The sequence below is a fragment of the Rana temporaria genome, chromosome 2 (assembly GCF_905171775.1).
Source record: "Rana temporaria chromosome 2, aRanTem1.1, whole genome shotgun sequence".
Taxonomy (NCBI): domain Eukaryota; kingdom Metazoa; phylum Chordata; class Amphibia; order Anura; family Ranidae; genus Rana; species Rana temporaria.
Window position 1 is genome coordinate 298,538,800 of NC_053490.1, and position 17,838 is coordinate 298,556,637.

At 41.9% G+C, this 17,838-nt stretch overlaps 1 protein-coding gene across 4 annotated transcripts in view; it reads right to left on the reverse strand.

The window, feature by feature from the left end:
- Window positions 1-10,609: 10,609 nt before the first annotated feature.
- The window catches only part of LOC120926938 (lethal(3)malignant brain tumor-like protein 3), a 77,747-nt gene continuing 70,518 nt past the window's right edge, over window positions 10,610-17,838 (reverse strand). For all 4 annotated transcript variants that reach the window (XM_040337269.1, XM_040337270.1, XM_040337268.1 and 1 more), the window contains 4 exons: window positions 17,523-17,578; window positions 11,616-11,782; window positions 11,326-11,388; window positions 10,610-11,096 (listed from right to left, as the gene is read on the reverse strand). In XM_040337269.1, the coding sequence (XP_040193203.1) occupies window positions 10,968-11,096; window positions 11,326-11,388; window positions 11,616-11,782; window positions 17,523-17,578 (415 nt within the window). In that variant the 3' untranslated portion in view covers window positions 10,610-10,967. The remainder of the gene's footprint in view (window positions 11,097-11,325; window positions 11,389-11,615; window positions 11,783-17,522; window positions 17,579-17,838) is intronic.

Below are 17,838 nucleotides of genomic sequence, written 5' to 3' on the forward strand. Positions count from 1 at the left end.
TATTGATCAGGATTATAATTATATATATTTTTTGTGATACACAATGGGGGTTATTTACGAAAGGCAAATCCACTTTGCACTACAAGTGCAAAGTGTACTTGGAAGTGCAGTCGCTGTAGATCTGAGGGGGACATGCAAGGAAAATGAAAAAGAGCATTTTAGCCCCCATTCACACCTAGGCGTTTTGTCGCCTGTAGTGCAATGCCGCAGCAGCCGCGAGACGCTGGAGGGATGAAAACACATTGCCCTCTATGGAGATGGTTCACATCTCCACGCCGAACGCCGTACGCCTGCCGCCTGAAAAAAAGTCCCGGACCTTTTTTTCAGGCGGCTTTCGGCGTTCGACATAGGAGATGTGAACCATCTCCATAGAGGGGGTGAGGCTGCATTCACAATCGCATCGTTTTTTTGCCGCAAATCGCGGTACAAAACGCTGCAATTTGTCGCTGCAATTCGCGGGACAAAACGCCGCGATTTTGTACGCCTAGGTGTGAATGCAGCCTTAGCTTGCACATGATTGGATGAAAAAATCATCAGAGCTTCTCCTCATTTCAGATTTACAGCGACTGCACTTCCAAGTGCAATTTCAAGTGTAGTTTGCACTTGTAGTGCAAAGTGGATTTGCCTTTTGTAAATAACCCCCAATGTAGTACATTTGGAAGCGCAGCACTGTTTTTTGTCTCTTATGTTTCATATGTGTTGAATGCACATTGCACTGCACTGTCCTTTCACTGAATAAATATGCATTAACAAAAGGGATTAACTCCAGAAAAGTGGCAAAGCAGCTTTATTGCATTCCCTCTTATGTGTTAACTATTGTACATGCATTAACACACTTAAAAAAAAAAAAAAAAAAGCAGTAGGTGTGTTTGGGGGGGGGGGGGGTCCTTTAAAGATAGGCCATGTTTATCCTCATGTAGAATGCCCACTGTCACAGCACTTGGCAGCGTAGAAATGTACTGATCTCCAGTTAGCAAAAATGTGAAGAGGACCTATACTCAGTGGGCCAGATTCTCGTAGATCGGCGTATCTTTGTTCCGGCGTAGCGTATCCTATTTACGCTACGCCTCCGTAACTTAGACGGGCAAGTGCTGTATTCTCAAAGCACTTGCTCCGTAAGTTGCGGCGGCGTAGCGAAAATAGGTCGGCGTAAGCCTGCCTAATTCAAATGTGGACCAGGGGGGCGTGTTTTATGTAAATAACTTGTGACCCGACGTGATGGACATTTTTCACGAACGGCGCATTGCTCCAAAGTACGCCGCAAGGACGTATTGGTTTTGACGTGAACGTGACGTGAGCCCCATTCACGGACGACTTACGCAAACGACGTAAAATGTACTAAATTCGACGCGGGAACAACGTCCATACTTAACATTGGTACGCCGCATGTGCGGCTCATATAGCAGGGGTAACTTTACGCCGGGAAAAGCCTAACGTAAACGGCGTATCTGTACTGCGTCGGCCGGGCGTACGTACACGCCCCTAGCGGCCAGCGTAAATATGCAGTTAAGATCCGACGGCGTAACAGACTTACGCCGGTCGGATCTAATAGAAATCTATGCGTTACCGATTAGAAGAATCAGGCGCATAGATACAACCGCCCAGACTCAGAGATACGACGGCGTATCTGGAGATACGCCGTCGTATCTCCTTTGAGAATCTGTGCCAGTGTGTGTAATCTGCAACAGAGTCCAATAGCTACTGACCTACTTATAATTGTCAATTCATAGATAACCCATTCTGAGTCAGTAAATAAAAAAAATAAAAAAAACTCAAGTTACTAGATCAGCATGTCAGCCAGGGAATTTTCTGAAAGAGAGATCAGTGATGGCAGACTGTACACTTGCTACAGGTTTTCATTAAAGCTGAACTCCAGTTATGGTGAATAAGAAAAATCTCCACACCCCTCTAAAAATGCCAGGCTTTTGAGATGTAAAAAAATCAGACCAGTATAAATCACTACAGATTATTTTTTTCCTTTATTGTGGGGAGAAAATAAAGTTAAAATAACATGTTTGCATAAATATGCACACCCTTAAACCAATACTTTTCTGAAGCACCTTTTGATTTTATGACAGCATTCAGTCTTTTGGGGTAGGAGTCTATGAAGGCATGACACACATTGGCTTGGGCATCTTTGCCCATTCTTCTTTGCAAGAGCACTCCAAATCAAATTGGATTTAGGTCTGGGCCATACTAAAACACTGGTCTTCCTCTGTTGCTTGCAAATCATCAAAGGCATCTCATTCTTGGAAAGTTGGAAGGAGAAGGTTACCAAAAAAAAAAAAAAACTCCAAGGCATACACTATGGAACACAGTGAAGATGGTCATCAACTAGTGGAGAAAATATGGCACAACAGTGACGTTTCTCCAAATTTGATAAGCAAAAAAATGGAAAGGAAGAAAACTGGTCTAGAAGGCTGCCAAGATGCCTACAGCACCATTAAAGGGTAGAAACTTCAAAGGGATGGACAACCGCACTCCAAAAAAACTCTTGAGTTGTCTTTATTTGTAAAATCAATAGAAAATGCACCACAGAAAAGCAGCAAAAAATGGGAAAATAATAGCCTACGCGTTTCTCAGTGCTTATTCATCGCTCCATTAACCACTTGCCGTCGCTGCACCGCCGAAATACGTCCACAAGGTGGCTCTCCTAGGCGAGACCACGTAAATGGACGTCCTGCCTATTAGCCGCCACTAGGGGCGCGCGCCCCCCGCTCGCCCCCGACTCCCGTGCGTGTGCCCGGCGGGCGCGATCGCCGCCGGGCACACGCGATCGCTCGGTACAGAGCGGGGAACGGGAGCTGTGTGTGTAAACACACAGCTCTCGTTCCTGTCAGCAGGGGAAATGCTGATTTTCTGTTCATACAATGTATGAACAGAAAATCAGTGTTTCCCCTAGTGAGGCCACCCCCCCCCCCACAGTAAGAACACACCCAGGCATACTTAACCCCTTCCCCGCCCCCTAGTGTTAACCCCTTCACTGCCAGTGGCATTTTTATAGTAATCTAATGCATTTTTATAGCACTGATCGCTATAAAAATGCCAATGGTCCCAAAAATGTGTCAAAAATGTCCGAAGTGTCCGCCATAATGTCGCAATACCGAAAAAAAAATCGCTGATCGCCGCCATTACTAGTAAAAAAAATATTAATAAAAATGCCATAAAAATACCCCCTATTATGTAAACGCTATAACTTTTGCGCAAACCAATCAATAAACGCTTATTGCGATTTTTTTTTACGAAAAATATGTAGAAGAATACGTATCGGCCTAAACTGAGGAAAAAAAATGTTTTTCTATATATTTTTGGGGGATATTTATTACAGCAAAAAGTAAAAAATATTCATTTTTTTCAAAATTGTCGTTTTATTTTTGTTTATAGCGCAAAAAATAAAAAACGCAGAGGTGATCAAATACCACCAAAAGAAAGCTCTATTTGTGGGAAAAAAAGGACGCCAATTTTGTTTGGGAGCCACGTCGCACGACCGCGCAATTGTCTGTTAAAGCGACGCAGTCCCGAATCGCAAAAAGTACTCTGGTCTTTGGGCAGCAATATGGTCCGGGGGGTAAGTGGTTAAAGGACCTGCAGAAATTTTTCAAACCAGTTGTGTACTACATGTGACACAACCTCTTGTACTTTTCATATGTCTGGGCTGTGAGGTAGGATTCTTAGTAAGAAAAATATCCAAGCCCAGCTACGTGTTGCAAAAATCTCCACCAATTCTGCCAGAAGCATGTGGCAAAAAGTGTCAGGTCCAATGAGACCAAGACAACATTTTGCTCATAATTTCTGAAAGTATGTTGTGTGCAAAACTTACATTGTGCATCACCAAAAAACACCATACCCATAGTGAAGCATGGTGGTGCAAGCATCATGCTTTGGGGCTGGTTTAATTCAGCTGGAACATGGGCTTTAGTCAAGATGTTATGAACATTACCAAATATCAGTCAATTTTGGCACAAAACCTTCAGTCTTCTGCTAAAAAAAAAAAAAGCAGATGATGAAAAGGACTTTCACCCCAATAACCCAAAGCATACCTCCAAATCAACAAGACATTGGCTGAATCAGAAGACCAATGTTTTGGAATGGCCCAGCCAAAGCCAGGACATGAATCCTATTGAAAAACCTGAAAATCTGTGGGGTGGCCTGAAGAGGGCTGTACACAGGAGAAGCCCTCACAATCTGACATATATGAAGTGTTTTTGCAAAAAAAGAGTGGGCAAAGATTCCCAGGGCACAATGTGCCATGCTTATAGACTGCTACTCCCCCAAAAGACTAAATAAATATGTATAGTGATTGTGCAGGTGGGAAATGAGTGAATAAATATTCACAAAAAAGTAGCTGGCAATCACACAGAACATTTGTGTAAAATAATAAAAAATAAATATTGTGGGGTTAATGATACAATATGACCAAAACAAATATGTGAAAAATATATACAGTAAAACCTTGGGTTGCGAGCATAATTTGTTCCAAAAGCATGCTTGTAATCCAAAGCACTTGTATATCAAAGCAAATTTTCCCATAGGAAATAATGGAAACTCAGATGATTCGTTCCACAACCATTTATTCATAAATCCTTTAGTCAATAGTCCATATAAGAAGATTATAGCAATGTGATAGGTTGTGTAACCATAAAATGTCCATCCACAAGGGGATTAGAAGCAAAATCCAGCAGGAGCTACAGAGTATAAAAGAGAGGAGAGGCACCTCCAAGTGTAGCAATATGGTTACATTTAATGAAGGTGCAACATTTAGCAAGTCACATGGTTGATGATTAAAAGAGGCACTTCTAAGTATAAGGGGTAAAGTGATCCTCCTCACCACAGTCTGCAATTGTGACCGGGAAGACTACCCTGCAGTAGAGCGATCTGAAAGTGAGGCTTGAAGAGTTTATGGAAGGGACAACATCAATGGCGGTGAGGTGGATGGTCTATGTGGACAGCTTTACCCTGGATGCCTGCATACTTAGATGTGCCTGTTTTAATCCTCAACCATGTGAGTTTCTAAATGTTGTACCTTTATTAAATGTAACTATATTGCTACACTTAGAGTATAAAAGAGAGGAGAGGAATCTCTAAGTGTAGCAATATAGTTACATTTAATAAAGGTACAACATTTAGAAACTCACATGGTTGAGGATTAAAACAGGCACATCTAAGTATGCAGGCATCCAGGGTAAAGCTGTCCACATAGACCATCCACCTCACCGCCATTGATGTTGTCCCTTCCATAAACTCTTCAAGCCTCACTTTCAGATCGCTCTACTGCAGGGTAGTCTTCCCGGTCACAATTGCAGACTGTGGTGAGGAGGATCACTTTACCCCTTCTACTTAGAAGTGCCTCTTTTAATCATCAACCATGTGACTTGCTAAATGTTGCACCTTCATTAAATGTAAGCATATTGCTACACTTAGAGATTCCTCTCCTCTCTTTTATACTCAGTTGTGACATGACACTACTCTTATATCAAGACATTGCTTGTATATCGAGTCAAAATGTATAAAAAGAAAAATAGCTTGCCTTGCAAAACACCCACAAACCAAGTTACTCTCAAACCAAGGTTTTACTGTATAACAGTAATCAGTCCATAAAAAAAAATCCAAAATAAGTGAATCCAGACTAAGTGAAATATCCTTTCACTTATGTCTCAGGCCCCGTACACACGACCGAACATGTCCGATGAGACTGGTCTGCGGACCAGTTTCATCGGACATGTTCGGTCATGTGTACGGCCTATCGGACAGGTTTCCTGGCCTAGCGGACAGGTTTCCAGCGGACAAAAGTTTCTTAGCATGCTTAGAAACTGGTCCGCTGGAAACCTGTCCGTCGGACATGTCCGCTGGTTAGTACGTCTAACCAGCGGACCGAAATCCCGCGCATGCGTCGACCTGATTAGACGCATGCATGGAAGCATTGCACTTTCGTGTTTGAGAACGTCGGTGTCTACTACGTCAACGCGTTCTCTGTCCGCTGGGATTTTGGTCTGATGGTGTGTACACACATCAGACCAAAAGCTCCCAGGAGACATGTCCGATGAAAACGGTTCACGAACCGTTTTCATCGGACATGTCTCCTCGTGTGTACAGGGCCTTAAAGTGTTGGTAAACACCCGTAGTGCACCTTCCACCATGATAGGAAAAAAGGCTGTGCCCTTACCAGATAACTAGACTCCATGTTACTGAAGCCTAGTAAAGCAGGGATTCATACGGCACATTGGATCCATCCTCGGAATGTAGACAATATGATATGGATATCAACTCCGCTGGTTGCTCTTTGTCTTTTCACTCACAGGAGATTTGTAAAACAGAGGAAAAGAATGCCAACAGCATAAAATCGTGATGGTTTATTTAGATAAAAGGTTCCTGGATAAAAACAATCTGCAGATCGCTACAAATTAGTGTGGTGAGACTAAGCAAAGACTCCACCCTATTTATTTATTTTTAGCCCAAAAGACTATACAAAAGTTTTTATCATTTTTTCCCCCACAAATAGAGCTTTGTGTTGGTGGTATTTAATCACCACTGAGTTTATTTTTATTTTTTGCTAAACAAATAAAAAATAAATAAAAAAAAAGACAGAATATTTATTAATTTCTATTAAAACATTTTGTAAAGTTTTCTCCTTCGCGGACGGACACTAATGGAGGCACTGACAGGCATTACTGATGAAGCAGCCAAGAATTTTGAAGCAAGAGAGAGAGAAACCCATCGCAGGAAGAAAGTAATGCTGGGTACACACGATCTGGCTTTTGCCCGGCCAAAAGCACGTCAGAATTCTGACGAAATTCCATCAGAGTAAAATAGAACATGTTCTATATTTAAACTCCAATGGAATTCATCGGAATTTCCGATGGAATTTCTCTGATGGGGCTACACCCAGGTCGGAATTTCCTATGGAAAAAGTCAGTCGAACTTTTTCCATTGGAAATTCCGATCGTGTGTACGGGGCTTAAGCTTCTCTTACTACAGAGAGGTCCATTACCTAAAGACAATGAGGAAAAAAATAAAAAAAACTAAGGCTAGCAGGAAATGTAAGGGGTTATTTGGTGGAATCCCCCTGAAGTCTTCATTTTTTTTCCCAGTGTCCAGACACCTGAAGGTAGCTTCATATAACCCATGTAAAGACTAATGATCCTGTTATACATGTCTAAGAAATTAAGATTTTTGACTAAAAATGCTTAGGGCCAATTTACATCTATGCACGTTTTTTAGTGTGTTGACACAAATTGTGGTGCACTGCACATCAAGTGACCATGTAAAGTCTTGTTTGTTTTCCTATAAAAAAAAAAAGCATGTTATACTCACCTGCTCTGTTGCAGTGGATTTTCACAGAGCAACCTGGATCCTCCTCTTGTGATCCTGGTGCCTCCCTCCTGTTCAGTGCCCCCACTACAATAGGCTTACTATGGGGGCACTTAAGCCAAGCCACAGCTCCCTGTGTCCATTCAGACATGGAGCCCTGCCCCTCTCTCTCCTCATTGGCTAGCGGACTTTAAATTACGGCAATCAATGGCGCCGCTGCTGTCTTGGCCAATCAGGGGGGAGAATCTTGGATTGCTGAGACACTTGTGGACATCAGGTGTTGGGGGGGGGGGGGGGGGCTGATGCACACAGAAGGCTTTTTATCTTAATGCATAAAAAAAAAAATTAAGACAAAAAAAACTTCTGACTTTCCAGTCAAGGTACCCTTTGAAATTCTGCACCTCATTCTAAAATGGTAAAAACAAATAGTTTTACATAATGCAGCAAAATCCATACACATAGGACACCCAATGTTAAGGTGATTTATTCTTCCAAAGCAAAACACGTCTTTGCACACAGGTACTGACCAGTATTCCAATGTTTCTCCTTCCTCGCTCAGCTAATGTGACCCCAGTGCTAAAAGAAAGGGGGAAACAAGGATGCTGTGCAGGCGCCTGATGTCCTCCTTATCAACCAAGGTCATTGGTTATTAGGAGGCTAGCAAATAGAAGGTTGTAATGGTGCACAAAGGAAACCTGTGGCTTTCTGTAACCAAAGACAAGCTTGATCCACCCTCATGTTTGTATACAATTTTTGGGCAATTTTTAGGAATTTTGCCACGTCACCCTGGTTGAAAAAGCCTACTCTAAATACAACTAAAAGGCAAAACTTTTTTTGTTTAGTTCTGGATAGAGTTGAGATGGATTAGAACAACGCTTTGGTTTTTAATGTAGTCTGAGCCTGCCCACCCTTTAGGTTGTCCCCAGAAAAGTAATAGGACGGGAAATCTTCCAATGGGAACACTAGTTCTGGTAAATTGGTGGGTCCCAAAGGATTCCTTCAATTTGCAGAGATTTCCTCACTTCCTGTTTTGGCTTTGGGACAGGAAATTAAGAGAAATCTCCCTAATGGGACACAGACGGCAAAAACACACAAATCCTGACAGGGGTTATAATACTATCCAAATATTTTTTTTAAGTTTTGTCTATAGTTTATCTACTTTATTATGGGTCAAAACATCAACCCGTCTATCTTTCAGTGCACTGCAACATGTACTGTACATTCTTTATTTTAAACACTACACTGAGGAGGTAGGTGCCCTCTTTTTTTTTTTCCAATACCTTTTGTGTTAGTGCATTAAAATTAATTCTGAATGCCATCCTATGTATGGTGGTAAGTGCATGTTAGTGCCCGTCTTCACACACAATAAAAGCTGTGACGGCATCTTATGCAATCATTTATCTCCGTGAACCTTGTACTGATGTTACAATTGTCATGAACAACAGATGGTCAGTAAATGTGGGCAAATCTACACAATCAAATGTACTTAGATTCACAGCTAGTAGTAGGCATAAATTCTTGTTGCCAAACGGTTCATTTTACCAAAAATCTTCCCATAATACGTGCGATTAATGTATTTATTGCACGTTATTGACCTGTCAAACCATTGAGACTGTTGCTGGGCTCCGCCATCTTGGATGTGTCAGCAGCCCCAGTGGATTCAGAGCTGTTACTCAAGTGCCACTCTATAATACTCCACCTTCGCTCCTCCCTCAGCTGCCACCTAAAAGTTTATGTTGTGAGGTGAGGTGCTGGGTCAGCTCTAAAAGTAAAGTAATTAGACACTCTCAGAAGGGGTCAACAAGGAAAGGACCATGCTAGAAATTTTACTTTCCTGGAGTCAAATTTTCTAGCAAGTCAGGAAGCACATTGAAAAAGTAAAAGATGTCATGTATGGTTTAGATAAAAGACTTCAATTAAGCATTTTATTACCTGATTTTTCGGTGCCTTTACCATTTTTTTATTTTAATTGATGACAGGATCTCGAAAGGTATTTAAAGAGGTTTTGATTTGTAAAGCATAGTGAGGGGGTTAGAACTTCTATCAAGTTTTATTAATGTTTAGGTCCCCATTAAGGACATTGTGACCATGACTGAACACGACATCCAAAAGGAAAAGAAAAATCCACAATCTGAGGTGTGGCCCACAGGTAAGGACTGCTTAGGAAGCCGGCTTGGCTGATTAAGGATTTTCTGGGTGATGTCATCAGCGTACTCCACTTTCACATTTTTTTTTATTTTATTTAGTGGTATGCGACATACACAATGAAAAAATAACTTCACAGAATAAGTTGTCAGTACAAAATAACATGTAGGCGGGCAGTATCTACATGCATCAGCTCCACGATAGGGTCGCATCAGGTAATTACCAAAGGATAAATCCATAAATAAAAATCGGGCAGTCCCAGTACATATCATACAGAAGTCTAAGGTTCCTCTTAGGCAGGTTACACAATCGCCCGCACTGCCATAGGGAGGGATGCCTACGTTCTTGAAGAACAATTTTTAAGGCATGGGGAAGTTAAATTTGGGGTGTCCCATTAGGGGCAAGACATAACAATTTTTTTAATTACTACATTGATTGGCGTATAACACTCACTTTTTTACCCTGAAAATATCGGGTAAACTGTGCCTGCGTGTTATACACAGGGGGCTATGGAAAGTTTTTTTCCCTGAAACTTCCCTCTTAAAGTTGGGGTGCGTGTTATATGCCTGTGCGTGTTATACGCCAATAAATACGGTATAATAGAAAAGAGGAGGACAGAGAGAAAAGAAAAATTCAAAATAAAAAGGAGGGGGGTGAGGGGGGGGGGGGGGAGGATGATAGGGGAAAGGGAAGTTCCATCTAGGGGTAAGGCGCATCAGTTTTCATCAAGCCTTGTGGGCGTCAGGTTTAAAGCTGAAGCCCTCGACACTCATTAAAGCTAAGCCATATATAGTGGTGGTGTTCGTCTGAGAAGCGGAAAAGGTCCCAGTATCACGTTTACTTCTTGACAATTTTAGACACCTAATGTCTCACCCGTCCTCCATTAGAGCGAATTAAGGGCAGATTGTGCTCCATTAGCTTCTTCTGTGTCCACAGTGGCCAGAAAAAGGGACACCAGAAAGCGGAGGTGTTACTGTATATGCAGCCAGCATTTGCTTTCATCAGAAAGCTAAAAGTCGTCTTGGGAAAGATGCACACAAAAGGGGTTGATTTACTAAAACTGGGGAGTACAAAATCTGGTGCAGCTCTGCATGGTAGCCAATCAGCTTCTAAATTCAGCTTTGACAAAAAACACTGAAATAAGGACAAGGAAAAGTTGACAACAAAACCATTTACTTGTTCTGTGAGCAAAAACAAAATCATTTCATTGCACCTTAAACTCCTGGTGCAAGAATGGCCAGGACTCAAAGCAGTAAGGCACCACAGCAGTAGATTTATCATGCCAAATGTAATTCACATCTAGATCTCTCCTATACTACATAACAAATATGCAGACAGGAACATCAGAGCAGATAAAGCACATTCTCTGATGAATGCAACTCAACTCCCAGACTGTGCTCGACTTCCTGGGTGCAGTGCAAGTAGACCAACATTCACCCTTTGTCCTAAAATCATCAGACAGTTAGTTCACAGTCCTGAAGCAGTGTGCGTCTTTCACAATTCTTCTTCTTAGATCAATTCTGTTCTAGGTTGTTGAACATAAGGATTGAGTTGTAAATCTTCAGAGCAGGACCTAGCTTCAGCCCCAAAATCTTCACCAAATCATTACGAGTAAGCAGTAAAAAAGCCACGCCATCTATTTGCTGTGAAAAAGAAAAGAAAACTTGATGACATTGACCGGTTTTGTATTATGGAGACAAACAAAACATTATTCCCAAAGATTTGGAGTGTGTAGGTGCATCACGTCTAGATTTTGAATAAGTGTATGGTGCTTCGAACTATTCATATGCCACAGTCAGGAAATAAAACAACAGAAATGTGAACTAAGAATCAAAAACAGACCAAAACTACCAGCATTTTGTCTATTCGTACCTCTTCTCTGAAAACAGAGGCTTGTTCTGTACAGCCTGGCAGCTGCTGGACAAACTGAGCAACCTGTGAAACAGTGGGGAGGAAATAAAAAAAAAGTCATGATGAAAGGGTCTTTGGAATTTTTCTTACCGTATCCACATTATGTTTGCAGAGACTGTAACAATAAGTCATACACTCCCATTTTCCTAATAATTTCTCAATATTCCCTCTACAGCTTTCACTTTACATCTAGCCTCCATTAATGCCAGCTTACTCCATAAATCTCCTAAAGCCCCCCAGCAAGTTCTTACTTCTTCAGTTGTCCACTTGGTTACAGTTTTCGCACTATATGCCGACACTTCGGGTAGGAGGTGGCACTGCTGTTCCCAGCACAGGTGAATTCGATGGCCAGGGTCAGGGGACAAGGAGGTCATAAATACTGATTCATGAAGAGCTTGCTCCAAGCTCAGTTCAGAGTCTAAAAGGGGGGAAAAAACTGCCATTAGGTGTAAGCTTTACACACACACACACACAAATTGTTATAATATATATACATATACACACACACACACACACACACACACACACACACACGGCTCAAAATTTCAAGTCCTGAGCTACTAGCCAGGCCTCAAGGCGTCCCCTAATACCGCCCTCATAAATTATCTCATGAAGTGACACTTAAATGTTTTATGCAAAATTAAGTTATAAAAATAAATATTAACAACAACTTTATCCGTGACCAAAAATGCAGCCTGCCCATGTCTACCAGTGCAGCCACGTGTCCCCAATGCAGCCAGGGTCCCCAATGCAGCAAAGGGCCCCCATTGCAGCCAGGGTCCCCATTGCAGCCTACCTGTGCTGAGTGAGAGGAGAGGAGCCACCGCCTGGTTGTTCAAAGCGCGGGGAACATAACAGCTTTCAATTTAATAGCTGTGTTCCCCGCCGCGAGCCGTCATTTACAGCCCCTCCCCCTTGTCAAGGAAAATTTTATAGGCAGATCACCCGTCAAATCCTGGGATGGGTGATCTGTCTATCAAAGTACCTGGACAAGGGCAAGGGGCTGTATATGGTGGTGCACGGCGGGGAACACAGCTATTAAATTGAAAGCTGTTATGTTCCCCGCGCTTTGAACAACCAGGCGGCGCCGGCTCCTCTCCTTGCTCGCCCCAACTGCTCCCAGGCAGCCCACACTTGCCAGCCCTCAAAATGTACTCGCAAAATGCGAGCAGGCGAGTGTAAATTTTGAGGGCTGAGAATATATATATATATATTATATAATTACACACATACACACACACACACACACACACACACACACACACATATACATATACATATACATATACACAAAAAATGAAACACAAGGGTGATTGACTTACATGCAAAATAATCTTCTTGTAATACAGTACATGCCCTCATTAATCAAGACCATGGGTTATATACGGATACCTTCAGGTAAAATAGCAAGCAAAGCTGTTTGGACAGCCCATACAACCCCTCGCACTAGCAGCAATGCTTAGTTTTTTTTCTCTAACAAGCAATAAGAGAATATGCAGGGAGTGTGTCCTATACTGTACTCCAAGAAAAGGATTTTACAGATAAGTCAACAAGCCTTAAAAATATAGTACAGGACAGAAGCTTCCATTAATCAAGACCATGGGACATCCCCAAGCAATACAACGGAGGAGTGGGCAATACAGTCAACATTACCAACAAGCCCAAAATAAGAGATCCGATTCCCAAACTCAAAGTGGCTAGAAGCACCTTATACCCGAAGCTGGTGTCATTAAACGCCTGAACATTCACCTGGTAAAAAACTTAAGAGGACCAGGTTGCAGCGTGTTGAAAATCCCAAGACGTACCGACTGAACGAGTCAATTGAGTGTTAACAAGAAATGAACGATTCCTATTCTTCAAGGCAAAAGCCTTTTCTGATAACCAGCCTAATCTGCCAAGAAATAGGGGAACTAGAAGAAGGACAAACACTTGTGGGAGCCTTCAAGCTGGACAAAAAGAATTTGAGTTTTGGATAGGAAAAAAAAGGGGCCTGAGAGGTAATCTAGCACTGTGCATACCACATCTACAAAGTGTAGAGAAATCTTTTTGGGGTGCTTTGAAACTGGACAAAGAGAAGACAGAATGATGTCATGATTAACGTCGAAGACAAACACCTTGGGAGAAACCACCATGTCCCTATTAAGAGCAAGGAAGGTGGGTGCTTTAGTTCCAGTTCAGAGAAGCAATAGCCATGAGAAAAGGTTATGAATAAGGTCGGCCAAAGCGTAATCCTGAATGGGCTCAAGGGGAGGCCTTCTGAATAGCCGACAGGACCAGATTAAGAAACCATGACAATAAAAATGAACTAATGGGGGGGGGGGCACTAGGTGAGCCACTCCCTAAACCAATACCTTGACCCTTCTTGGTGTTCAAGGCCAAGTGCTGATTCAACCCAGACTGGAAAAATTACAGAACACGTCTTGTGAAGTATCTAGGGTAAAACTTCCTTGTATCACACCATGCAATGTAAGCCTTCCAAGTGCAAATACAGACCTTCTGAGAGGTTTATTTCCTAGCATTAAGCAGTTTAGGAATGACCAAGTCGAAGAGTCCCTGAATCCTCAGGTCTTGAGCTCCAGCAGCCAAGCCACCACAAGTGAAGCAGCATGGTGGACCAGCCCTTGAGACATCAGTTTGGGAGGTGCACACTAAGCCAGAAAATGTATGTGTACTTTTAGGGGCCAGTGCCAACAAAATCACCAGGATCACTTCTTCTTGATCCCATGAAGCAGCAGAGAAAGAATCCAGGGGGAATGTGTATATTAGCTAAAACTGATCGTACAGGGTCAGTGTGTCAATTGTGTAGGCCCTTGGAACCCTGGTCCTGACCTTTTCCACCTTGTTGTTGGAAGCATTCCCCAATGGTGACAGATGTTCCAGAACACTTTGGGGTGCAGAGACCATTTCACCACATCCAGTCTCTGAAGGAAGTTCCCCTGCCAATTGTCTATCATGTGAAGGTGGACTGTGGACAAGGCTGAGAAGTGCCTTTTGGACAAAGCCGGAATTAGGTCCGCTTCTAAAAGGGCCAAGTGGCTTCTGGTGCCGCCTTAACAGATCAGCCAAAGCTGCAACATGGTCTGACTCAACCATTGCCGATCATCCTTGGAGCTGTATACCACGAGGGATAAATGAACGACCCTTAGCTTGAGAATTCATCCATAAAGTGTAGATTCCCTGAAGGACTACGCCCCTTGGAATATTTCCGTACTCCTCCCCAACCTGACAGGCTGCCATCCATTGCACAAAAAAAAATCCAGGTTAACAAGAGAAAGGACTTGCCTAATTCTAGTACAGAGCTGGACATGAAAATGGGCCAGTCCAAAGACTAAATGAGTTTGTTCCACGCAGCACACTGAGCTGCAGAGGCCTGGGCAACATCATAGCCTTCGAAGGAGATCCAAAGAGGACTTCTTGAGGTTGAGGATCCAGACGAAGCTCTGAAGTGTCTGTATTGTCCACCAGACATTGCCCCCCTCCCCTTTATATTTGTGTTTGCCATAAAGTTATATTATATAAAAATGTGACTTTCTAGTGATAAGAAAAAAAATGTGTGTGTCTTTGTCTGCTTGCTATAGTGTTTATTATAAGGTGTTCCTTCACTCTTTCTTCCCTACCCCTGTCAACCACCACAAGAAAATGGGTGGGGGGGTGGAGTTCAGGAAGGGAAGACTCCTCCACTGTGGTTTATCCTTTTTTTTTTATATGTTTAACATCATGTCTCCCTTTAGAAGATTAAGGGACTTAATCATGTCTTTACCTCCTGTCTTAATTTTTAACCTTTGTCTATTTCTGGAGCGTAGTGTCTCCATTCAGGATGAGAGCTATTTCAAGGGCAGATCGTATAGATGCCCAATAATGTGGATTCCTTGAACATACAACAGCACAAGGATCAAGAAACACATCTTGGTGAAGACTGGAGGGGCCAAAGAGAAGAGTCAACAAACTGGGAGAGTTGCTTGTCCGACACAATCTCAGGAACCACTAATGCAAGGGAAAATTGTAACATGTATACTGTATTACGCATTCTTGATGTCTAATGATGCTGGAAATTCCCATTGATGCAAGAAAGTGTTGAGAACCTTCGAGTGTAGGATGGGACAGATACCTCCACTGGGATTCATGACCATAATCATGTTTGAATTAAAAAAAAAAAAATGTATATACCGCACTGTGGCTCAAAATATTATATAAATATATAAAAAGCAGCCAGCACAGCCAAAGACAATTAGCAAATAATAACCCACATAGAAAAGTGCGGCGCTCATACTGTATATACAATCACGAAAATGGTGATAATTGTGTGACCAAGTGTATATGATAACACATTATGATTATAAAAACACAGAATAAGTATAAACGTGATCAAAAAATCTCTTAAATAAATAATGTCCACCAATGTGAACAGAAGAGGGGACAGAATTCAATCAAACAGTCCGGATACAATGGACAATATGAGTGGGTGAGTATCACTGAGGCATCACTGGGAAGGAGAAGCACCAACGGAAATATAGGAACTTGCAAGAAGAACCACCACCGACTGTATGAAGGCTTACCAGAAACAGTAGACTTAAAGGGGCATATACCTCTTAAGTCATGCAGGCTTATGGTGACATTCACCATATAAAGTGAAGATCCAGGTCGCTATAATCACAGATCCGGATAAGAACAGCACTTCTTAGGGAACTGTGACCAGAAATGGTCTCCAGAGATTTGAGCAAATAGTGATAAGCAGTGCCTGCGTAGCTCTATCTAGAGTAGGAACCAATGAGCACCATGGTGGAGTTCAGGTACAGTAACCCAAGACGCTGATGAGGGCCCACTGATCCAAGCACTGCAAGAATTAGCCATAGTGACTGTAGATGCAGCCAAGTAAAGAAAAAAAAATTCCGTGTACAGAACAGTAGGTTTTTCCAATCTTCCAGGTAGCAATCAGAATTGTAAGTCAGAAACCTGCTCACAGTAGAGAGGAGTCACCCACATGGGTTGCCCCAAGAGATTTGTTTGCCCGTGTCCTTACCTGAAGGTGGCAGCATGGTCTTGATCACTGATTACTGGAAGCTTGTACAGTACAATTAACATATGATCATTAAAAATGTAAGTTGTTTGGATAGCATTGGAAATGCATTAGAATTTTGATTAGGTTTTTACAGATGTCTGTATACCCTGTATATACTGCTGCCACAATGAACAGCAAGTGAGGGGAAATTTACACTTTTTTCTAAGAACAGGGAAATGATTAGAAGCATTGTCAGGTTCATTTTTTCTGTAAGTAACACCATGGGGAGATTTCCCTTTTCTCTATCCCATGAAGTGGTGCCACCTAAAGAAAGATATAAGTGGAAAGCTCCCCAGTAGTAACACAGACAGCAAAACCTGGCTGTAAAGCCCATCTTCTTTTCAAGTAGACATGATGTAGTTCAACGGGAATGCTGTTCTGTACTGTAATAGAGTGATGCCATTTCTTTATACACAACCAAAATACTAAACCCTGTCCTAAAAAAAAGTAGAAGGGCCTCCTCCTAATGCTAGTTGATTGGCTGTGCACGATTTCGATATTTTTAATTTACAGTGACATATACAATATATCCTCCTCTAAAGTAGGCCCTGTTCTGTATTTACATACGCTTACTATAACTAATAAGCTTGCTGTGGGAACAGCATCATTTTTATTTCACATTATTGGAGATTGGCAATAAACTATTTGAGATTACACACAGGTTCTTTTGCCATAACCATTGTGATCAACTTGAAGAAATATAGCATTTTCCACTAATTTAAACTCATCCTAAGCATACATTTAATCTCAGTGTACCCAACACACCAACAGCTTTTTAGGCTTAATTTAAGCAGGTCGTGATGCACTGTTAGATCATTTTTTTCAGTCAGCCTGCAGGTTGACTGAAAAAACAAACAAACAAAAAAAACAAAAAAAAAACAAACATATTCCTCCATCCACGCAATACAGAAAAAATCTCCAGCTGTACCTATAGTATTCCATCAGAATACCCAAACAGGGGGGGCAGGAAGGGGCTGTCAGGGCCACAGAGTGAGTTTCGGCCACTTCATGAGAAACTGGTCAAAATATGCATAGCACATGGACAGTTCAAGTGTCAAAGAAGTATTATTACCATCTCTATTAAGCCACAACAACTAACCTGTGCCATCGGTGTCCTGTTTAATCAGCTGTAGGCGGATATATGTGTGGGTACCCCTACAAAAGAAAGCAGTAACAAGCAATATAAATTGGAACTATATACAAATTAATATCCATTACAAAAGGTAAAAAATATATTTTGCAACATAAAACTCTCCTCCCAAGGGTTTTCTGAGAATAGTTATACAATCATATTGCCCATGGCATTAACATTTATGGCACTACTATCCCATATTACATGGAACTACCCAAAGAAAAAAAACAGTGCAATAAAGCATCTATGATGTAGTATGTAATGAAACATTTGTGGAAGTTGA